Source organism: Syngnathoides biaculeatus, chromosome 8, assembly GCF_019802595.1.
Source record: "Syngnathoides biaculeatus isolate LvHL_M chromosome 8, ASM1980259v1, whole genome shotgun sequence".
Classification (NCBI taxonomy): Eukaryota; Metazoa; Chordata; class Actinopteri; order Syngnathiformes; family Syngnathidae; genus Syngnathoides; species Syngnathoides biaculeatus.
Window position 1 is genome coordinate 16,603,107 of NC_084647.1, and position 24,669 is coordinate 16,627,775.

A 24,669-nucleotide genomic window follows, 5' to 3' on the forward strand; every position below is an offset into this window, starting at 1 on the left:
CCCCAAGAAAGACAGTTACCCACACTATAGTTTTTGTTTTGTGGAAGTCAAATTTTGGCTTGCAGCACACGTCAAAAGATCTACCATTCAATGGCTGGTCATAAAAATCACTCACTAATAATTACATTTTGTCATTGAAAGTGGCTGAACAATTGTAAGGCCGCTTTTCCCAGAAGTCCCTGCGGCTCATTGACCACACGTCAACCGTTGGAGCGGGAGGAGAAGGTAATACATCTCCTAAAAGCAACACACCGTCAAATAAAATCCCTCTCAATGCACCCCTTTATAATGTTTCTAAACAATAGGCACCAGTGTACTTCCGGGTGGGAGAAAAGTACCGTAATTTACGCACAATAAGGCGCACTGCATTATAAGGCGCACCTCCAATGAATGGTCTATTTTGAGACTTTTTTCATGTATAAGGCACATAGAATAGACGCTACAGTAGAGGCTGGGGTTATGTTTTGCATACAATAGATGGAGCTGCACCAAAGGCTTAATATGGATCCATGTATAAGGCGCACCGGATTATAAGGCGCACTGTCGGCTTTTGAGAAAATTAAAGGCTTTTAGGTGCGCCTTATAGTGCGGAAAATACAGTAAGTTGCAAACGCTGACTTGAACTGAAAAGAGTGACTCCCTTCCAAGCAGTTTAAGCGATTAACATCTTCTTTTCGACTCTCACTTGACACATCCCATTTCAGCGCATAGGGAAGAAGGCTTAAACTGTCATTTTAGCTATTTGTCCTTTTTTTTTCTCAATGGCTCTGAGTTGGCCAAATGACACAAAAAAGGGTTCGTTCAACTCACTGGGTTTTCTTGCCACCCGGAAGTACATGTGACGTCACGGTGAAAAGGTCTTTTACTGTGTGACTTTACAAGTGTTCAAACTGACCTTTGACACTGTACCTTCTGCATTGCAATAACTGTGACACTGTAGCTCTGTGAGTGCTTCCCCTCACTTTCTCCAACTATGCACTTTTCATGGCGCACATCTGTCTTTGCACGGCTTCTTAAAGGGGCCACGCTGTCAAAAAAGTGACACTTAATTGCCTGTTGCTTCTCTGGAGTGCTTGGCTACTCGTCAAGTGGAAAATTATACAACCGAGTGAATCTTTTACCAGCTGCCCAATTCCCTCAAAAAGTATTTCTATTGAGGATCCATACACTCAATTAGCAGGTAAAATGCAGCACCATAGTGATGAAGTGCTGCTTCCAAGAATGAAAATTCAGAGGATGCCTTGACTGTAGCCACCCCGTAACTCATTATTGTCTTTGTAAGAAAAGCACTGTGAGCTGTATTCAGTTTTAATGTTCAGCTGTTGCTTTTGCTCTTTTTTTTATGCACTTATAGTGGGGAAATTGTGTTTTGCTAGTATTGTAAATCAAATTTTGATACCAAATCTTATTGTTTGCACTGTTTCCTGACCTTAATTGAGCCAAGGCATGTCTTTTACTTTGGACCGTCTGCCATCTTGTTGAAGAAAATTCGATTGTTCTGACTTTGGAAGCAATTAAATACAATTGGATGGCGGCTCGGGTCGGGAATCACTGCTGTATCTATATAACAGAATAATAAAGACGTTATCTCTGCCTGTGCATGAAAACAAAAGTCTCTTTTACTGTAAATGCTTAACTGCAGAAAGCAACTTGCACGCCCCTCCTTTGATTCTCTCTCCTTGCTCATTTATGTTTGTGTCCTATAACATGCTCGCTTTCTAGCAAATGGAATCTCTGGCTGTAAGTTGGACTGGGCTTTTTCTCTCTGTTGTCCTTTTAAGTTTCCGTCGAAATTAGCTGCTCTAGGTTGGGCTTGATTTGTTTTAGTCGCACTGTTAGTAAAACGGGGGGGGAGAAGTAGTAGAATATGTGAAAAGTAGGCCAGTCGTCCAAATGTTTATTTTGTTTGCAGAAACTGGAGCTGTGTCAGAGACTTTACAAACTCCACTTTCAGCTCTTACTGCTGTTTCAGTCCTACTGTAAGATGATTGAGAACGTCCACGCAATAAGCTCCCTTCCCAACGTGAGTACAGCGGAACTGCGAGTTACGAACGTAATTCGTTTGGTGATTGTGCTTGAAACACAAAAGCATCTTTCCCCATTAAAATGAGAAAGAAATGTCAGCCACCAACAGAACGCCCACACACATATTTTCAGTTTGGTATTAGTGTGGGACAGCACGGGGGATCAGCTGGAAAGCGTTGGCCTCACAGTTCTGAGGTCCGGGGTTTGATCCCGACCCCGCCTGTCTGGACTTTGCATGTTCTCCCCATGCCTGCGTGGGTTTTCTCCGGGCACTGCGGTTTCCTCCCACATCCCAAAAACATGCACATTAATTGGACACGCTAAATTGCCCTGAGGTGTGATTGTGAGTGCGGCTGTTTGTCTCAAGGTGCCCTACGATTGGCTAGCAACCAATTCAGGGTCTACCCCGCCTCCTGCCCCATGACAGCTGGGATAGGTTCCAGCACTCCCCGTGGCCCTTGTGAGGATAAGCGGCTAAGAAATGGATGGATGGATGTAATTTTGTGGCTGTGTGGGTGGTGGACACACACACAAATAAGTGGGGGGTTTGATTGGGGGGGAAAAAAAGTCCACAGACAAGCCGATTTTGTCAACACCAGACTGAAGTTTTGATGTAGTTTTCCATTTTCAGTTGCCAAAAGCACAGAAAAGCAAAAATAAAACAATGGAAGATTATTTTGGGCATGGTCAACGTTTTATTCACCTAGGGGCAAGGTGTGATTGTGAGTGCGGCTATTTGTCTTGATGTGCCCTGCGATTGGCTGCCAACCGGTTCAGCGTGTACCCTTCCCCCCTGCCCGTTGACAGCTGGGATAGGCTCCAGCACTCCCGGTGACCCTTGTGAGGATAAGTGGCAAAGAAAATGGATGGATGGATGGATGGATTAAGCTAGCAGACGTTTCAAAATCAAATCATCTGTGAGTCATTTCATTTTAAGGTTGAAACGTGTAAGATTAGCTCCAAATGTAAATTTTTGAATCATAGTTTACATTTTAAAAAGTAAATATAGGCCTGGATTTTTATTTCTGGTGTTATTTATCGTATGTCGTTTTTACAACCGTTTCCATCCATTTATCATCACTGAATGTTACGTCCTCTCCCTCAACCCGCAGCTGAGCAACATGTCCCGAGAGCTGTGCGACTTGAGGAGCCAGCTGAGAGCGGCGTCACTGGAAGAAGACGAACCGGCGGGCGCCGCCCCGTCCGCCTTTTGCTCCTCTGAGGCGGCCGTGCAGGCCATCCTGGAAGTTCTCAAAGGCGGGGACGGCTTGTGCTCGGCCATTCGCTACATTCGGGAGTGCAGGTGGGAGCAAGTGCAACGGGAGAAAATCTTTCACTTAAATTAGATAAATACATTTTTAAAAAAATGTTGGAAGTTCAAATTTAACCCCTTTTTTAGTATGTTTGGATTTTAAAGGTATTTCACTTGTGGGATTGAAATTATTGCTTTAACTTGAATTATGGTTTCTCTTTTTTAAGGTAATCTTGTATTTTTCTACGTCCATTCCAGGACAACATGGCCCAACAACATCTTTGGCGGGCCCTCGGAGGACGAGATCCAGACCCTGCTCAACATCTACTTCCGCCACCAGACGCTGGGTCGGACGGGCACGTTCGCGCTGGTGGGCTCCAAGCGGGACCTGAGCGACATCTCGGCCGAGCTGACCGAGCTCAACGGGGAGATGCGGGACATGATCGGCCACGCCCGCGACTACCGGGACGTCGCCGCCGCCTTCTTGCCCGACGCCAAGGTGTCGGGATCAAGTCTCTGACCGCCCGTCGACCGCAGGCTTTCGTTGCACTACTAACAGACCCGATGTTCACACTTCAAGTGCATCTGAAAAGTATTCTCTTTTTTTTTTTTCTTATGTTCCAGCCTTATTCCAAAATCTGACATGCCATAATGGCAGCATGAAATATATTTATTTTATAACACATAAATGATCATAACATTTACCTTATAGACAACTATTCACATGCACATTCAGTTTTAATTTGCGACCCTTTGTTTAGAAACCTTCATTTGAAACACTCACTTCTGCTAATTGCTAACTTATTTAAAATATTTTTTAAAAATGAAATCCCATTAACATAACTAGTGTTCTCATCTTTTGCGTCACACTTTTTAACATACAGTTTTGGCAGCAATTGCAGCCAAAAATCTTTCTAGATATATTGACATCCATTTTTGGGCAGTTTGTCTCCGCTGCGAATACTTTCCAGATGCACTGTAAATAAAAATAACATACCAAAGCTTTACAATTCATCTTAAAGGGGAATTGTGCAATTTTCTTTCATAGATGTGGAAGAATTTTACTGTGCAGTCAAGAATGTATTTGAGAGGAAAACATAATAAGGCAGAATCAGTCACATAGTGTCGTGTGTGTGCGTGGGAACGGGCGTGTATGTGTGGGATTTCATCTGGCGGCCATTTTTTGTGGGGAATTATGGACGCCATGAACATCCATTGTAGTTAAACTACTTTGAAATGCTGCAGATCTACTGTATGTCTGACGTGTGGGTTATGCATTACTAAAAATATGTTTTTCAAAATCTTACTGTACTTTGTACATGTGCAGCTTTTTAGCAAATGACACATTATTTATATTTAAGGAAAAACACATTTTGGAACCTGTCACACATGCTTGCAAAGCTTAGTCTGATGTTTATGAAAAAAAATTTACTTTGAATGAATGACTGTGTATAGCCCTCTTGGAAGCTTTATCCGAGTATTTTTATCAACTTGCAATGTGATTTGCATATATAGAAATAGAGATGATACATATTTTTATAGATGTAGTAGTCAGGTGTTGTAAATAGTTTTTGCCTCTGCCATGTACTAATATTGTTGTGTATAATTATGTATAAAAAAAAACTAAAAAAAATGATCTCTGTTAAATTTTCCTCATTTTAGCTACCAGACAAATATGATGTGTCAAACTCATTTTTGTCGCGAGACGTATCAGGCTGTAGTTATGTATGACCCATTAAAATTTGTGATCGCCTCATGTAATTAAATGTATACAAAAAACTGATGGATAGCTAATTTTGTGATCACAAGCTACTGTCCCGCTATTGTTGTATTTTAAAAGTGGACTTGGTCACAAAAATGCTTGTGATAGTTCAACAATTTGAAAAGCTAAGATAATTTACAATTTTGGCCCTATTAGAAAGAAACACGAGCACACAATTTGCTTTCACAGGCCACATGAAATGATATGGCAGGGCGGACCTGTCCCGACTGATGATCGTTTAAGACTACACTTAGTATAACGTTGTTTGAGTCCATCTCAAACAAAATTTGATTTTCCGTTTATTTCGGTATCTTCTTCTTCTTTTCCTTTCGGCTTGTCCTGTTATTTGTTTTACTGGTTGGAGAATTATTTTATCTGTTTGTAGTATCTTCTTTGTTAGTATCTTCATTCCAACCATATTTTCCAATTACAATTATTTTTTTTTAATTAAATTAATTTAAATAAAACTGACTCGTTTGACCTTCACTAAATTGGTTGTTAGAATTATATGTATTAGCAGGACGAAGTAGTTTCGATTGTACAAAATAGTTTTATTTTACATTATTAATTTATATGGAGTCAGATATTATTTTTTTGTCGTTAAAACCAGCTATTCATTTGGTCTGAAATACATTATTTTGTAGCTTTTCAAAATAAAACGTTTAAAAGTTAAATTGTTCCTTTTTTTAACTTAAAATGTACTTTATGTATAGTGAACTTATACTTTAAAATATTAATGTTTTTATTTGAGTAGATTTTATTTGATAAGGGGTTGCGCCAGGAAAAGCATCCGGTGTAAAAACTACCAAACAAATAAGAGCGTTCATCTGAGATGACACGCTGTGGCAACCCCTAACGGGACAAGCCGAAAGAAAGAAAGAAAATCATAATTGTTATTACTAGTATGTAAAGTATGTAAAGTTGTAAAAATATTACATTTTAACGACCCATGACGTCAATGTAGATTCTTATTTTGAAGGCAAGCCCGTTTTAAAATCTCTTGAATATCCTGATTTAAAGCTAATACGTTGGATAGCAAAATTGTGTAACTGACCTGAGATATTTTCAAAACACATTAATCTGTATTCGGTATAAATGGTGAGACTAATTTGTCGCGGAATTACACCGTTGTGATCGTTCGTCCGTTTGGCATGCATCCGTTAGGCTTGACTGTGATTTTATTTTGAAGGTAATGCTTGTGGAGTTCCGGTATCAGGGAGGCGCGCGGGTTGTTTTTCCTCAAAAGTGCTAGCTTAAATGTTGTCGAAAATTCGATCCATTTCGGACACAAGGGGGGCAACAATTTTGACGTTCAATATAGAAAAAAAAAGTTATGAACTTTTATCCCACGCCGTCATGGTAAGTTCCACCTAAATTCATCTCGTTCTGTAAAGTAATAGCAGGCCCCAAACTTTGCTTTTTTTGACAGAATAAACCTGTTTGTTTTTTTTTTTTTTTTTAACATCATAAAGGACAGACAACTCCTCATTTTCAATTGTTATTCTCGATTTAGTTTCATTTGTCGTGTAATGTCCCTGCGCAGGTGTGACAAACCGGTTCTATTTTTTTGGGAGCATTTAAGCCTCGGGGAGTGGATTTCTTCCCCTCAGGAAGGATGTTCGACCATTTGACAGAGGAAATCTGGAAAGGTTAGAGTACATCAGGGTTACTAAAATATAGAAAAATACTAAATGTGTGTGTGTGTGTGTGTGTGTGTGTGTGTGTGTGTATCTGCTACATTTACTTGTCAATAAAGCCACATGGGATCATTATTCAAAACAGCATGTCCTTTTCTTTCAAAATAACAAAATGTGATCCTTTTTTGGGGCGCAAACACTTGAGTTAAACTGAGATGGATTGCTGCGGAATCTTAGCTGTCAGCTTCTCTTTTTGTTTGCCTTTAACCATTGCAGCCATTCAGTATTAGCATTTTGTGTTTACAAATTTGCACATGGGCCATTCAGTCTTGTTTTCGTGACAGAATTGGGACCGGTGGACCCCGACTGGTTCCAGTTGTTGACAACGCGGGCATCCTCTCGGGAAGGAAACGTGTCCAATCAAAACGAACTCTGTCCCAACCAGGAGGGAAAATGCAAGACGTCTTTTGGGGAAACTGTTGCTACTGTGGCAGCAAGTCAACAGTTTTCAACACCCAAAGTGTTCAGACGCGCTTATGCCGTGTCCCCTGACACCAAAGACCAACAAGAAGGTAAATACTGTAACGTGCTGTTATTGTTGTGTTTTTAGCTAACGTTGTATCGGTGTCTTGAATTGATAAAAATAGAGAAGGGAAATATCATCTAAAATGTATGTATTTTTTTCAAAAATCCATTTCAAGGTTTCACATCAGATACATTTTCAAACCAAGTATCACATTATGGTTTAGGGGAGCCACAATTAGGCCAGAGTGTTACGAAAAAAAACCCAATATGATATTATATTATGCTTTTTAACTGTATAATAAAAATTGCTTATTGGATGTCTGTTATTCATTTATTTTAAATTAATTAACCTATTGTATTTCATTATTTTATTACCATAGATAATCAACAACATTTTTAAATTTTATAATTGTATTTTATTGCATTTATTACTCATGTGGTTTTTCATATTTTTTTCAATTTGTTTTCAATCACTTGCACTAAATTTTTTTCCCCCTCCCCATCTTCAGATTCGCTTAACTTGCCACAACAGTACCCAGTAAGTTCATTTACTCAAGAAATACAATTTTACAGAATCCACCTTAGATCAAAGTTTAATTTCCTGTTTTAAATGATGCAGGTCAGCTACGCCCAACGCATTTCCGAAAGCCTGGGCGCCGACATTAACCCCGACATATCGTGGACGAGTTCTCTCAATACACCACCTTTGCCTTCCACCTTCATTTTTTGTAAGCCACCGTTATGTTTTATCTTTATTTAATACAGTGAACTTTGCAATGACTCTGTCGCTTTTGTGATCCTGCAGCTAAAACAGAAGAAAGTCCCCGCTCTGTGACATTTTCTATGGACAAGAGTGTTGTGGTGAGTTCTTGCGTATAGTTGCATTATAACTTGCTGCTGTAAATAAGCTTAAATGATATATTATTATATATTGTAATTTTCTGGCGTTTGTTCTTTTCAGGTGGTTCGGAAGCTCTTCCCTTCTCTTTCCAACCCGTCCAGGAATGGTGCGACGTCACCACAAATCAATGTCCCGCCTGTGTTTCTACACGGTACTCGTCATCCAGTATTACAGTACTACTTAAGTGGTATCTTTACTTATGGGTTCATTCTGTCACAACACTTACAGTATAACTCAAATCATTCAGCTCTGAAATTTGTTTTACAAATTTAAATTAATGGATCGTTCCAGATGTTAGATGATTGTGAAAACACTTGAAAATGCTGTGATTGTCAGTTTTTGGCATTTGTGTTTCCGTGGCATTGAGGTAATCCAAATTTGGCACGCAACTTGGAACATGCTGTAATATGTCACTAAAATACGTTAATGGAATAGTGAAGCCATATCGTGTTGTTGATTACTACTGGCCACTCGTACTTGACAATTCTCTGCACCGTTTGCGCAATCGTCACTATTGGACTGCACTATTAAGTCACTTTAAAATGCTTGAGGGCTCTTCATTTGTACAATTTTCATATCAGTTTCACCACACTAGTGGTATGCTTTCATTGCTCAATGACTTCATTTTTTTTTTCTTTTAAGTACCGTAATTCCCAGCCAACACGGAGCACCTGGTTATAAGCCTCACCCAGTACATTTGGAAAGGAAATACCATTTGGTACATACATACGCCGCAGCTGTGTAAAAGCCACAAGTGCCCACATTGAAACACGAGATATTTACAAAGAAAGACGGTACACAGAGAGTTTAACACTAGCGCCGCCAGACTAACAGGGCTGGTTAAAAAGAAACATACCAGTAAAAATCACTGAGACACAGCAGTTACACGCTAGCGCAGCCCTAACAGGGCCGGACCAGTAAAAGTCACTTCCTCGGCACCTATATTCCACCGGTCTCACTCTTACCTTTTCCGCTCGAGTCCCCACTTGCGGCCGTTAGGGGAAAAAAATGCACAAATTAGCCGCATCACCGCATAAACCGCAGGGTTGAATGCGTGTGAAAAAAGTTGCTGTTTATAGGCTGGAAATTATGGTACCTAAATGTTTATTTCATCATAGTGGCTTTTTGGTGTTATACTGTAAGATACTTGATGAATACAGCTGATTCTGGTACTTCCAGTAGCTATTTGTACGAAGAATGATTCTAGACCGAAAAACCTGAATATAATGCAAATGACTACTGGATATTAATCCTGAATGCTCGCTCTCCAATCAACAGAAGCTGATATTCCAGTGGCTGGCTCTCACACAGAGTCTCAAAAGTCACCTCACAGTTCTCAGGAACACAGCGACGGGGTCTGTAAAAAGCAGGTCCTTGACACCATCGAGGATGAGGCGATCCGCAGTCCTATGGCCAGTATTCTCGACGATGCCGAAAACAGTCCATCTGCATTTGTCACCAATACTAATTTGGTACTGAGGAAAGTGAAGACCGAGAGAGTGAAAAGTAGCCAAGAAGAACCTCACAGCAGCTCTTCAGATGTTTCAACTGAGTCTAAGCCTGTGCCCCCACCACAAGGAGAATCGGGTCAAGACCTATGCAGAGACACTAACCTCACACAGTGGTCACCGTTGAGTTTATCAGACTTTTTAGCCACCCCTGCTGCAAAGAATGATTGTAATTCTGGCCAGCCAATTAGACCATCTTTGAACCCTGCTGGATTTACAAGGAAAAAGACCAAATTCATTTACACCATTGACAAGGAGAAGTACTCTCTGAACAACAACTCCATTCAAGGTATTTCAGGAAACTCCTTTGTTATACACAGTCATTACTGTCCAATTAAGTGTATATTTTTTATTTAATTTTCTGCCCAGACCCAATCACACAAACCCACACTTTTCACCATTTAGGGTTGTGGTCTGTGTAGTAGATGGGGGCATGGCTTATTGAAACATTTTGTTTATACTCATGATAGACAAAACTACGCGATTTCATGCTGCTTAGTGAAAATGGGTTCACGGGTTGATTTATTTTATGGCAAATTGTCTAAAACTTTTTGTTAGTTATTTGATGGTAATGAAATGGTCAACATGAACCATAAATGACTTCGTCTGTCTTTGAGTATGGCTTCTTGGCAATGTTTTTTGTGGTCTACTCACTGACATGTTCACCAAATTTAATGACACTAAATGAAAGTATCTTCATGGCACTGAATTTCCATACCATTCCTGTAACCAATTACAATTTAGAGATAATTGCTTTTCTTTGGACAGCAATAAAGTATTTTCCTTGACCTTTTTTTCACTTAATTTTAGGTCATGAACTGTCTGTTACACTGGCGCCAAAAACCTTTGACAAAGGAGGGGAGTCCAACATCAGCGAAGGTAAGGAGGAGCTTCATCAACGAGAACTCATCAATAAAGAAAAGCTGCCTCCTTTGCTTCAAGTCAACACCCAGGATTTGGACATGTCGCTACTTTGCAAAGCATTTGCACAAGACTTCAGTCAAATGTCCCACCTGACTGCACCACCGAAAACAGCAGCACCTCCTCTTCCTCGTCCTCCTCCTCCTTCTCCTCCTCCTCCTCCTCTTCCTATTTTCTCCCCGTTGGCCTGTCTTACAGCGTTGAAAGTTGCTCGAGAGAAAGCCAAAAGGCAAGTCGGTGTTCATCGTAAAGCACCCTTTGACGTGTCAGTTGCTGAGGTAGAGGTGAGCGACAGCGGCTTCCTGTCAGGCACTGCTGACTTCTCTCATGTAACTTTGTCTTGTTTGGAGAAACCCAATCCAAGTGACCGTTGCACTTTAAAGTCTACAAGTAGAAAACAAAACAAGGTGTGTTTGGAGGAGCTTTCACTTGGTACAGACGCCAACACCAAGGATACATCAATGCAGCAACTCTGCAATACTGCTGACTTGCCCTGCCCTCCACTTTTAATTCAATCCAGTTATTGTGAAAAGAGCCAAAAGATTGACGTTTCTCTTCCCTCAAGACAGTTGTCAGGTTTCAAAACAGCTTCCAACAAAAGTATTCAAATATCAGCAGAAAACCTGCAGAAAGCAGAACACCTCTTTGACGAGACCATAGGTCAGCAATCAATGAAAAGTGTCTGTGACAAGGAAATTTCTTCTGTCGTTAGCCGCCCGGTAAAAGTTTCAACAAAGTGCCTGTGGAAAGATGATGAAAATCGTCGTGAAACAGAGGAGTTACCACGAGGCTTCCCTTTATCTATCAAAGATATTCAAAATGTTCCACAAAGTCCTGAAAAGTTGAACACTGGCACATCTTTGATTGATCCAAACATCAGATGCGACTGGTATGCCAAAGAGGAAGCTCCTGCAATGCCTTCTTCTGCCGTGAGTAGTCCGATAGGAGTTTCCAAAAATATCTCTTTGTGTCTGAAAGAGGATCATTTGACATTTGAACTTGATGACACAGAGGAGGTACTTCAAGGCTCCGGTTCATCAGTCAAACAAATCCAAAATGCTCCCAAAAGTCCTGGAAATAGGAACGCAGTTGCATTTCAGAGCGATCACCCCATTGAATACAACCTCGACGCAAAAGAGGAAAATCCTGCAATGTTTGCTCTTGCCCCATTAGGCCAAAAACTCAACCAGGCCAACTGCAAGCTGACTGCCTCAGAGAAGGCTGATGTGAAGGAGCTGTGCACCCTCCTGGAAGAGTCGGACACCCAGTTTGAATTCACGCAGTTCAGAACCGTAAAACAACTGGGTCACGAGGGTCCGACCTCATCTCCTAAAGAGGGCAAAGACCTAGACCCTGACTTCCTGTCTGGTATTGATTTCGATGACAGCTTTTGTGCGGAGGCAAATGAGAAAATGGTATTCACGTCAAACAATAAAACAAAACATGAAGAACCCAATGAGGATAGGAAACCTCCACTAGAACCTTTGAAAAAAGAAGCATCCATTGAAAGATTTCAAACAGCCAATGAAGGTGTCAGAGTTTCCAAAAAGTGTCTGAAGAAAACCAAACATTTATTGGATGACTTGGGCTGGAGTACTTCCGCACAAAAGTCAAGCGGTTACGATGATAGACTCACGCTGCATGAGAGAACTTCTCAGGAACAGAATAATTTGAAAGGCAATCAAGGCTTCATTTCATTGGTCAAACCCATTCAAATATCTCCAAAAACGAATGTTGACACGGTTGGAGGAATGCATCAAGGTAGGTTCCAAATGGCCAGTGGGAAAACGATTCTGATATCGCCCAGAGCGATGCAAAAGGCAAATGCTGTCTTCAAGGACTGCATTCATGAAAATGAACAATCCCTTGCGGGAAGTAACGCTTTACCAAATGCAACATTGTCATCCTGTGCCAAACCGAACCTCGTTTCCTCTATCGACGTTTGCTCGAGCAGTAGTACTGGATTCTCCCCAGCAGGTGGGAAGAAAGTGGCTTCATCTGCTGAGCCCACGGCTCAGGTCAAATGTCTTTTGCAAAAAGAGCATGAGGATGATCAAGTGAAATATGAAAGGTCCTCGGGAATCAAACCTGCTGCCCGTCGGCCGAGTGGGTTCCAGACAGCAGGTGGTAAACAGGTTTCTGTTTCCTTCACTGCTCTGAAGAAAGCAAAATCATTGCTTGATGATTGTGATGAAGTCGAGGAACAGCCATCCCGTTATCCACTGGGAAAAAAACGTGAGCCCCTGTCAGATCGTGAGAAGCCTGCGTCATTTTCAGACAAGACTCTCAATCACAATCTCCGCTCCACTTTAGAGAGTCCGTCTGTTTCTAGTGTAAAAGTGTTTAACATAAAAAAAGAAAATGCTACAACTGTGGACATGAATGGCCCAAAATGTCAAGTGAAAAATGAAACACTACAGAATTATGAAAACTTTGCAAATCCATCTGTAGAGGTTGGTTCTTCTTCCCTGAGTGGTGGTGGTGGATTCTCTACTGCCAGTGGGAAGAAGGTATCTGTGTCTTTAGCAGCCGTTCAAAAAGCCAAACACATTTTGCAAGATCACCGCAATGATGACCTCGGCACAAAAAAGAAACATGGATGCGCCTCAGGAGTCGAAGGAGTCAACCATCAGATTGGTGGATTTCAGACCGGAGGAGGCAAGCAAGTCACTATTTCTTCCACAGCCCTTATGAAATTAAAATCCTTACTTGATGATTATGAATCTGTCGAGGAACATCCATCCCATTATTCACTGTCAAAAAAAAGTCAGTTCCTCGCTAGACAGACGCCAGAGTCATTCTCGGACAAGGCTCTCTTTGACAACTTCTGTTCCGCTTCAGAGAGTCCAGCTTTGAAAGCGCATGACCCAAAACAAGCAAATACTGCAAGCAAAGAGAAGTTAGCTAGTTCTTTTTCAATTGCAGATGAGACAAACAAAAAGACCTATATACCTAACAAAGCTTTGCGGCAAGCAGATGATTACGTCAAAGACCAGATGAACACTAATGACGGAATCTCGGGAAAAGACAAGGAAACAAGTAGTCAAGTGAGAATAAATACGCTCGAAGTCAAGTTTGAAAATGTGGACACTGCACCATGTGGGGAAAAAAACATGGGGCATCATACCAACTTGGAAAACCATGCAAATCCGTCATTAGATGTCTGTTCTTCTCTTCTGAGCGGTGGCGGCGGATTCTGTACTGCTAGCAGGAAGCGCGTGTCTGTCTCTGAAGAAGCACTGACCAGGGCCAAATCTCTCTTAAATGACATTGAGAGCAACAACCTGAAGCCCCTCCGCAATGTTAGTTTACAAAACAACAAACGAGACCATCGCCAAAATTTTGGGTTCCAGAAGGCCAGCGGCAGAAGAGTTTCTTGGTCTTCCGCAGCTCTCAAGAAGGCAAAATCGTTTCTCGGTGAATGTCACGGAGACACAGCAGATGTACATTATGCACATGTAGCCAATAGTGCTGGATTTAACACAGCAAGTGGGGGAAAAGTAATCACGCCCCACGAAGCGATAGCAAGAGCAAAGTCCCGGCTGGATGAAAGCATCACAGACAAAGACGTATGCTTCCAGTCACCTGCGGGTCAGAAGAAAGAAAAAAATCACCTGATGGAATGTGAGGAGCAGGATGATAAAACAAGAGTGAAACCGAGCAAGATAATAAATTGTGGATTCCGTGCAGCCAGTGGGAAAGCTGTGTCCTTTTCTGACGAGGCCCTCCACAAAGCAAAAGCTCTTTTTGATAACATCAGCTTCAATGAAGATGTCCAAATGGATGAACTGAAAATGACCTTTAGCAAGCCTTCAGTGTCTGGGGTTGCTCAAGGTCAAAGTGCATTGTTAAGAGAAAGAAAGCCAGCAGCTGCAGAACCAACGGCGCGTGAACGGGGCGACCTTCATAGACAGGAAATGGCAGAGGAGTTAGATGGTGGAGTTGTTAAGGCACCTGAGGATCCCGCAGTAGTAAATTTTGAGTCGTTCGACCTGACTGACTGCACTGAAACGCAGCAGTTGTTTCTCGCCAAGGAAGCATTGGACTGTACCAAAGCTTTACTGGTGGATGAGGGTCTTGCGATGATAGAAAACATGCAGCCACAGAACGACTCCCATGGGCCTGCAGAGGTGCAATCATTTGGAAAAAGATCAGCAGAAGGCGCTGAATTGGATGGTAAAAATTCAATCATCATGGAACTTTTTTTGCGCTTCATTTACAAAAATGAACTAACTGTTGTGTAAAAATTATTTCTAATACACTAGACCAACCTCCTCTAAAGAGAAGATTGCTGGATGAGTTCCACAGATCTCTTGACAGTCGAGAAGGATCAAGGCTTTGCCCGCAAACAAGTTCTCTGAATGGTAACCACTTTATTCATCACATGTATATAATATTTCCAGATTTATACTCAGCAATATGTCAGTGGTCCAGTAAAATCTCTTCTTGGACACTGATTCACATGCAATTAGTTTTGATTTTGAACAATCGTCTAGTTGGAAATAATGGGAATTTTATTAACTTTATTAACTGCACAAGCCATTGTTGAATTTACGTTACATGCAAAAATAAGTTAACTGTTATTCCGGCATAAGAATGAACTGGTTTAACTTCAATGGGCAATGACAAACATTTATTGGTTCACATCACAAAGGACTTGGTTAAGTGTAATAAGTTGTCATCGACCGATGGCGAGTCTGTGAAAGTTGTGGTGCATTTTAGATTCATTCTGAAATGTCACATTGAAGTGACACATCTCAACAGTTGAAGAGCTTTGTGTGTCGGGGAGGAGTTAAGCTAAACACAGGTTGTTAACGGATGTTTTTGCAGATTGATTTTTACTTTGCCGAAATTTAAATGATCTTCAGGCTTTTTTTAAAAGTTGATTACAATAGGAGTTTGAAATTGTGTTTTTAGACCTGTTGTATATTTATGAGTTAAACTACTGTAAAAAAAAATAAAATGTTGGGGGGGAGGGGGAGCATCATTTGCTTGCAGTTTTTCCTCTATTTGGGGCGGGTGTCATCCCTGTGATGCCATGTGTTTCCTGATCATTTTGGTTGAATTACTTTTTCCACTCTGTGTGCTTGTAGTCAATGTTTTTTTTTGTAATTGGAGTTTGTTTCTAAGGTCTAATGAAGGACAGGCCAGCGTTCAAGTACAACGACTTGCTTCGTCCAAACATCACCAAGCCCCACAGGTGAGGGGCCAGCCCGGGCATCCATCACTCGTATATCACACGTCATGCCCATTTATTCACTGTCACAGGGACTGCATGGGTTACGTGGAGGCCGCCGCGTCTCAGAGGATGAATCAGCAGCCCTTGAAAGCTGGGTCGACATTTTTTCCTGAGGTTTTCACGAAGTCTGAGGCACGATCGAGCAGCGGCAATACAAAAAAACCTCCCGCCTTTGTTCCTCCGTTCAAAAGACAAACGGCGGTCGAACAGCGCTCCACAAAACACTTCAATAAAGACACGAAAACCACACAAAACAGTGAGGACCCTCACTCGAGCATCTCAGTCCATCGTATCACCAATCACGTCGGCAGTGAAAGCCCACCTGCTGACACGTGTTGGAGTGAAGGTAAACATTTTTGATACTTCCTGTACTTCTCAAGAGATTATTCAACAGTTTGCATGCGTCAACAGGGATGATGCTCCAAAATGTGGAGCTGGCACGAGACATCCAAGACATGAGGATCAGGAAGAAGAAGCGCCAGACTGTAAGACCTTTGCCAGGAAGCTTGTTTGTTGCTAAAACCTCAGGAGCAACGAGGATTCTTTTGAAAGATGTTGTGGCTGGGAGGCCACCTGCCAAGTACACCCAGAAACAGGTGGGTCTTTTTATTTCTATGCCTGTCTTCCGGGAGCTTCGGTTGTCCATCGAGAGCCTGTCTCACCTCTTTCCGGAAGGCCGCACAACATTCTTCCTTTCTCACCTTCCACCACATGGTTCTCTGCTCTACCTTTGTCTTCTTAATCTTCCTACCCACCACGAGAGTCATCCTACACACTACCATCCTATGCTGTCGAGCTACACTCTCCCCTACCACTACTTTACAGTCAGTAACCTCCTTCAGATTACATCGTCTGCACAAAATATAATCCACCTGCGTGCTTCTACCTCCGCTCTTGTAGGTCACTATATGTTCCGCCCTCTTCTGGAAATAAGTGTTTACTACAGCCATCTCCATCCTTTTTGCAAAGTCCACCACCATCTGTCCCTCAAAGTTCCTTTCCTGGATGCCGTACTTACCCATCACTTCTTAATCGCCCCTGTTTCCTTTACCAATATGTCCATTACAATCTGCACAACTCTCTCACTGTCTGGGATGCTCAGAACTACTTCTTCTAGTTCCTTCCACAATTTCTCTTTCAACTCTAGGTCACATCCTACCTGTGGGGCATAGCCGCTAACCACATGATACATAACACCCTCAATTTCAAATTTTAGTCTCATCACTCGATCTGATACTCTTTTCACCTCCAAGACATTCTTAGCCAGCTCTTCCTTTAAAATAACCCCGACTCCATTTCTCTTCCCATCTACTCCGTGGTAGAATAATTTAAACCCCGCTCCTAAACTTCTAGCCTTACTACCTTTCCACCTGCTCTCTTGGATGCACAGAATATCAACCTTTCTCCTAATCATCATGTCAACCAACTCCTGATGTTTTCCTGTCATAGTCCCAACATTCAAAGTCCCTACACTCAGTTGTAGGCTCTGTGCATTCCTCTTTTTCTTCTGACGATGGATCCGGTTTCCTCCTCTTCTTTGTCTTCGACCCACAGTAGCTGAATTTCCACCGACGCCCTGCAGGTTAGCCGGGGACGGGCGTTGTTAACCCGGCCCACGACCGATCCGGTATGGGATTCTTTAGATGAACGCTCATATTTGTTTGGCACAGTTTACCCCGGATGCCCTTCCTGATGCAACCCTCTGCATTTATCCGGGCTTGGGACCGGCCTACAGATTGCACTGGTTTGTGCCCCCATAGGGCATGACCGTGGAAGAATAAAGTGACCTTTAAAATTTGTTTTATTAAAACTGACTTTTAAAATCAACGCTGAAGCCAGCGTCACTTCGCCATAGTAACTTACACACTGCATCTCTGCCACAGGCAAACACAAAAATGTCTCAAGAAGCCTTGCTCAAAAAGACAAAAACAGAATGACACTTTTAGTTCATAAGTATCCATTATGATATTATTATATTTGATCCAGGCTTTCCTTAAAATGAGATTTTATCTGATTGCTTCCAAATTTGGACCACACATAGTAGATAGATGAATGAAGCAAAATTAAGAAAAAAAATGTAGCTATTGCGTGTGGGCTGTTATAGTAGCAATGTTTTAATGATTTGCGATAAAAAATTAAACTTAAAAGAATTCAAAGCCCAGGCAACATACTTGGTTGGCTTGTCAATCATGGGTAGACCCACTGAAAAAGTCTGAAGAACCTATTCCTGAAAAGACATTACTACTATTTGATTTTAAAGTAGATGTTTTGGGTGCATAATTCCAATTTTCTTGAAAACAAACGTTTCCTTGAGATTGTGGACAGAGTGTGATAGCAAAATTGATTGCCAAACTTTTTGAGCTACACCATCTAAAGCAGTCAGTTCATGGTATCAAAGATTGAATATCATTTGGAAGGATTCTCAATGAAAGTGTATGTCGGTGTGAGAAAGAGGGTCTATTTATTGGTGTACGCAGTTTTGTGTTACTTCATACTAGATTTCACTAAATGAAACTCCGGCATTGTTTTTGTAGCTGTACGAATATGGCGTGCATCGTCACGTGTGCAATATTACCAGCGAAACAGCAGAGGCTTTCCGCTTCCCTCTCAAGCTGTTCTTCAAAATGGAAACCTTTGCTGAGGAAGGCAGCATTCAACTTGCAGATGGCGGATGGCTGATTCCCAGCAGTGACGGGACGGCTGGCAAAGAACAGTTCCTTAGGTCGGTGGTTCTCATATACAATATGTTGTCAAATGTGCCGTATCATCGCATATTTATGGGGACCATCCATGCATAATTTATTTATTTCATTGTTTAAAGAACAAAAGGCATTTTTTTCATGAGGTAGCAACAGTTTGACCTTCAGCAACATAACATTTGATGACTTGGATATGATCTTTCCCCTACAGAGCCTTGTGCGACACACCTGGCGTGGATCCCAAACTGCTGAGCGACGAGTGGGTCTTCAATCACTACAGGTGGATTGTGTGGAAGCTGGCCTCCATGGAGAGATCCTTCCCGGAAACAATGGCAGGCCTCTGCCTCACACCTGAGAGGGTTCTACTGCAGCTCAAGTACAGGTGAGAAGGAACGGGCCTTTATTTGGTTGCTTGGGTAACCTCCTTTCGCCCAAAATCAGTTAGGACAGGAACCAGCCCACTTATGATTGTAATTAGAACAAGCGGCATTAGAAAATGGATGGATCAAACAAATGTGTGTGTTTAAGATACGACGTGGAGGTTGACCACAGCCGCCGGCCGGCTCTGAGGAAGATCATGGAAAAGGACGACACAGCGGCGAAAGCTCTGGTTCTGTGCGTCAGCGGGGTGGTCTCACGAGGCCAAGCGGGAAACCCGTGCGCGGTGGTGTGGTTGACGGATGGCTGGTACGCCATTAAAGCCCAGCTGGATGAGCCGTTAACAATCCTGCTGCGTGAGGGTCGACTGGCCGTGGGTGGGAAGCTCATCGTCCACAGCGCCCAGCTGGTGGGGTCAGAGGACCCCTGCATACCCCTGGAAGCACCTGAATCCCTTATGCTTAAGGTCAAGACAAGTTAGTTAGCACAGAACCATTCATACACAAGGCGAAGAAATGTATTATGTTGACTGGATTTCAGTCCATAAGTGACGCTTGACGGAAACAAAGTCTCGTCTTCCACTCAGATTTTCGCCAACAGCAGCAGACCTGCCCGGTGGGACGCTAAACTTGGATTTTACAAGGATCCTCGGCCGTTCCTGCTTCCTCTATCCTCGTTGTACAGCAACGGAGGCCCTGTCGGATGCGTGGACATTGTGGTGTTGAGAAGCTACCCCTTGCAGGTACTCATCTAAGCAATGTTTCCCAACCTTTCGAGAGCCAAGACTCTTATTTTACAGTAGAAATATTTCCATATGTTGACAAACAAATGGTATAACTCACGATCTTGTTTCAATTTACTCACAAATTGATGTTAAGAACGTTCTGCCATGGAGAGGAAAATGTCATTGTTCTTCTTGTCACCATACATCACAGGCATAGAAATAAAAAGTTACTTGTATACTAAATAATATTTTGTATCACGAATGCATTTCCAGTGGATGGAGAGGAAGAACGACGGCGGCGTTGTGTTTCGCTTGGCCCGCGCCGAAGAGAAGGAGGAGGCTCGATACAACAGCCACAGGGAGAAGGTCATGGAGGTCCTCTATGCCAAGATACAAGCAGAGTTGGAAAAGGAGGACAAGGGTACGACTGAACCATCCTTTCTGCTTATTTCTGTCGTGTAAGGTGGTTGTTATCATGAATAAATGTACAATTTCAGACTTTCCGGGAGTTATCTATGGGGGTGTCAACCACAATGCAGAAGCCCAATTGAGGAAACACAAAGCTAATCAGGAATTAACTGAACTCTGGTCATTTGCAGAGAGCAAACGTCAACTCGCAAAACGGACTGTGAGTCATCAGGATATTGGAGGTCTGCAGGACGGGCAGGAGCTGTACGAAGCGGTGGGAGATGACCTAGTTGAACTGGAGGTAACAAACGTTTTGGTGGGGTGGCATGGCTCAGGTGGTAGAGCAGTTATCACGGTACACGACGGTAGTGGGCTCCCACTTCAGTCCTTTTTAACAAGTCCAAGTGTCCTTGAGCAAATAACTTCAACTTCCAATTGCTCTTGATTCTGCGCCATCAACAATTGTATGAGGAGACTCTCAAGTGGTTTGTGTAGAAAAGCACTAGTTAAGATTGTGTCCATTTGGTCAGGTCAGCTTCTTCGATAGGTTGAGGTGAGTAGATGGGTACAGGAGTTATACGGGTAAGCTAGGTACGTTAGAGGGGTAGGCAAGTTCGGTAGGTTGATGGTCAGATAGAGAACTGAGACGAGGAGGTTATTTAGTCGGGGTGTTTATGTTGTTGTTTAAAGGGGAATTCCACTTGTTTTCATTAACAATGTATCCAATAGGTCACGTAATATGTACTGTATTTTGACAACGCGAGGTTAAATCCTCTCTCATTTAATAGTGTTTTGAAAAGATTTTTATCGACAATTACGAATTTTCAGGGCTCGCTCCCCGAGCCGTACGAGCGAGCTCCGCGGCTCACTGCTGTGTATGGAAGTATTCCTCCGTCTTCCTGATCAACCAAGCTGCGGAGCCCTGAGCTCGCTCCCCCGAGCCTCGGAGCTGTGCTGCTCACGGCTCTGTGTGGACGTATTCCTCCATATTCCTGATCAACCGATACTGCTATTTCTTCATCAGATGAAGATAAATCTGAGAAATCAGCGCTGGGCATAATGGTGTCCCATGTAATCGAGCCTTTGTTGCGGCACGTAACACGGCACAGCCGCGCACGTAGGTCATGTGACTCGTGAAAATGGCAGCGCCCCTGAAAATTCATAATTGTCGATAAAAATCTTCTCAAAACACTGTTAAAGGAGAGGGGATTTAACATCACATTGTTAAAATAGAGTACATATTACACGACTTATTGGATACATTGTTGATGCAAACCAGTGAAATTCCCCTTTAAAATGGCAAGCTAAACAAAATGTTTAGTAACAAAGAAGAGATGGATAGGTAAGCACGATGAGTCCATTATGTGGGGAGGTTAGATGGGAAGGTTGTTGTGTACTTAGGTTGCATTTAGGAACGTAGATGGATACAAACAGTATATAGGGTGGGTGAAAAGAAACTAAGCATTTGAAATTGCCTGTAGATTTTTATTTATTTATTTTTTTTTTAGGTCATAAAAAATTTCAACTTTTTGTTTTTCTTTATTTTCCAAATGATCAGTCAACTTGACTGTTTTGTCAAAAACACTATGTTCGAAAATGTAAGTACTTTTATTTCCCCATGAAATAGTGCATTATTTGCTTAAATTGTAATTGTAATGTGGGGTTTTTTTTTCTGTCTTTTTACATTTTTTTTTAATTATTACTTAGTTACTTTTGGCCTACCCAGTAAATAAAGGTATCGCTGTTGTCTCCTGGTTTCCAGGCCCACCTGAGCGCGCAGCAGCTGGAGACTCTGCGGGCTTACCGGTGCTCGCTGCTGGAAAAAAAACAGGCGGAATTAGAAGCTCGCTACCTACGTGCTACACGGGAAAATGTGGACGAGGGCCAGGCGAGCTGCCCTCAGAGAGACGTCACACCTGTCTTGAGACTCAGCGTCGCAGACTCTTTGAATCCCAGTGGCAACAGTGAGCAACCATTTTTGTATTGTTTCACCTACCTAAGTCAGATTTTAATAACACTTTGGGGTTTTGTTGTTGATCTTTTTAGTTTATCAGTTGAATCTTTGGCGGCCGTCCTCGGAGCTGCAGGCCCTATTAAAGGAAGGTCGTCGATACAAAGTCTACAACTTGTCCACGTCGGACAGGAAGAAGCGTGGAGATGTTGCCACGCTTCAGCTCAACGCCACCAAGAAAACACAATTTCAGGACCTTCAGGTGACAAGCGTTCATTAATGTTGGTGGTTAGAGGGGTCGTGGATGGGAGGAGCCAGAAAGTAGATCACAAGGGCATATGGTTGGGTTGCTAGGTAAGCAGGTGAGATGAGTAGGGAGCTATTCACAGAGGTAAGTAACTGTTTTTTGTTTTCTACGCAGACCTCTCCCGAATGGCTATCCTCTTGCTTTCAACCTCGAGTGTCTACCAACTTTGTGGATCTTCAAAACCTAGACTATAATCCTGTGTGCAGGGAGGTTGATCTGACTGGCTGTGTTGTCAGTGTCATTGACGGACAAGGTCTGTGCCTTTTTTTTTTTTTTTTAAATTACTTTAATTCAGCCGACTTTCAGTGAGTATGTCTCCCGTCCTCCACCCTGCCCTCACATCATCTCAGGTGCTTCTGCCTTCTACCTGGTGGACTGCAATGTCAACTTTGTGAAGGTGTGCTGTTTGAGCACCCTGCTTTTGGCCAGTCTGGTCGATGTGGTGAAAGCCGGCACGCTGCTGGCTCTGAGCAACTTGCAGCTGAGGGGCCAGTCCACTCGGCCTACCCCTGTCGTGTACGCGGGAGACCTCACGGTCTTCTCTGCCAACCCCAAAGAAGAGCATCTCCAACAGGCCCTCTGGCAGCTAAAGAACCTTCTACAGGTACACTGTGATGGTGATGGTGATGGTGATGTGATGTGATGTGATGTGATGTGATTGGCTGAATGTGCAACTAAATACATAGGCTTAAGGATTTTTTTTCATGGGTGATAGATGGTTCGGATGGGTAGAGAGGTAAATAAATGTGTGTGTTAGATGGGTCATTGCGTAGGTAGGTTAGAGAGATAGCCAGAGGGGAACGTACAGTGAAGAAATTAAGTATTTGAACACCTTAAAACACATTTGAAAATCCAGAAATCACCATGCATGATTTTTTTTAAAAATGATTTATTTGTTTATTTAAATCATACATGGTGATTTCTGGATTTTTCTTTTTAGATGATCTCTCTCACAGTGACATGCACCTACGATGAAAATTTCAGACCCCTCCGTGATTTTTAAATTGGAACAAGGTGTTCAAATACTTGTGTTCTTCACTGTAGATGTGCATTATTGTAGGTCAGTAAGTTTAGAAAGGTAGGTGGATGGGTGGGTTAGGTTAGTGGATAATTACCTTAAATTGGGTGAGATGAATTGGTAGCTTGGTCAGTTCGATGGGTTAGTGGATTAGATGGATTATTAGGTCAGATGGTTGGGTACATATGTAGGTTAGATCAGTAGCTTGCTGAAAATACTTGTTGTGAAGTGCAGGCTTGTCAACTGGGCATACATTTTTTTGTGTAGTAGTTGTGTCCTCATTGTTTTCGTGTGTGCATATTTTAGGCACAAGAGAACTTCTTTGTGCATGCAAAGGACAGACTTTCCCAGGTGCTGAAGTCTGACGTGTGGAGCTCAGTCAGCTCTCCCAGTCCGTCTCATAAAACAGCCACAACTCAAAACGTGAGGGTGACTAAATTGTTTTTGTTGTTTTGTTTAACACTTACGGCATAACAGTGCAATTTAGTACTTCTAACTGGCGTTCCCCTCTACAGACCACACCTCAGCAGCCAATCAGAAGCCTGAGATGCTTCACTCCAATAAGCAAGAACCTTCAGTCTCCAGCCAACGCTGCTTCTTTATTGGAGAAAGACCCGAGAAGCTTGAAGAGGAAGCGAGCTATGGACTACCTGTCTCGTGTGCCGTCTCCTCCGCCGTTGTTCCGCCTGGGCCCGGCCGCTTCGCCCTCTGTCAAGAAGACCTTCCACCCTCCTCGGAGAAACTTCGCACTTGGCACTTCAAAAACTGTACACACCCCAACCCCTACAGCGCTATCTGGCGGTCCACCCGAGGAGGACTGGGTGAATGACCAAGAGCTCGCTATGATTGATACGCAGGCCTTACATGTCAATAACACACTGTAACTGTGAAGTACTGCATTACAAAAGTGAACCACAAGTTTAAAAAGAAAAAGTTTGAAAATATTGTCTGAGACACTGTATGATGGAGGCAGCTAGAAAAAAAAAATTATGCTCAGACCGGTAGGTTGCAATAAAATATTTATTTGATAAAATACATGAAAATGAAGTTCAATTTTTCTCAGTACATTGAATGGAAAAATACATTTCTAATTGAATATAATGCATTAAATAGAATTTCTCAATTTCCTTTTCCCAATAACCTAATCTGGTGTGATGTAGCAACATACTTGTATATTAGAACTTTATTGTACTGGGGAATTAAAACTGAATTTCAGGGAAAATAGGCAAGTAATAGATTGTAAAAAAAAAAATAAAAATGTCATGGCTAATTTTGGCATTACTCTTTCAATGCAGGAATATTAATGAAAACATGCATTTGCAGGATTTGACATTTAAAAGAAATCCAGTACAACAAGCAGGATATTTTTTTGCATTATGTAACTAAATGTAAAAAAAAAATATGTATATATATA

The 24,669-nt window shown here is 42.2% G+C and overlaps 2 protein-coding genes across 3 annotated transcripts in view; both read left to right on the forward strand.

Annotated features, from left to right (window-relative positions):
* The window catches only part of LOC133504532 (protein furry homolog), a 61,392-nt gene extending 55,863 nt beyond the window's left edge, over window positions 1–5,529 (forward strand). For both annotated transcript variants that reach the window (XM_061826861.1, XM_061826862.1), the window contains exons 58-61: window positions 142–225; window positions 1,913–2,023; window positions 3,138–3,328; window positions 3,536–5,529. In XM_061826861.1, coding sequence (XP_061682845.1) covers window positions 142–225; window positions 1,913–2,023; window positions 3,138–3,328; window positions 3,536–3,797 — 648 coding nt within the window. In that variant the 3' untranslated portion in view covers window positions 3,798–5,529. The remainder of the gene's footprint in view (window positions 1–141; window positions 226–1,912; window positions 2,024–3,137; window positions 3,329–3,535) is intronic.
* A 553-nt stretch (window positions 5,530–6,082) lies between these two features.
* brca2 (BRCA2 DNA repair associated) lies at window positions 6,083–24,598 on the forward strand. The gene is made up of 25 exons (XM_061826582.1): window positions 6,083–6,398; window positions 6,583–6,688; window positions 7,021–7,248; window positions 7,711–7,739; window positions 7,821–7,929; window positions 8,007–8,062; window positions 8,163–8,253; window positions 9,381–9,899; window positions 10,421–14,707; window positions 14,797–14,895; window positions 15,662–15,731; window positions 15,800–16,116; window positions 16,182–16,366; window positions 18,305–18,492; window positions 18,681–18,851; window positions 18,998–19,313; window positions 19,434–19,589; window positions 19,845–19,992; window positions 20,171–20,280; window positions 21,742–21,943; window positions 22,026–22,192; window positions 22,352–22,490; window positions 22,588–22,841; window positions 23,562–23,678; window positions 23,771–24,598. The coding sequence occupies exons 2-25, from the start codon at window positions 6,655–6,657 to the stop codon at window positions 24,137–24,139; spliced, it is 8,361 nt and encodes a 2,786-aa protein (XP_061682566.1). The 5' UTR covers window positions 6,083–6,398; window positions 6,583–6,654; the 3' UTR covers window positions 24,140–24,598.
* The last annotated feature ends 71 nt before the right edge of the window (window positions 24,599–24,669 follow it).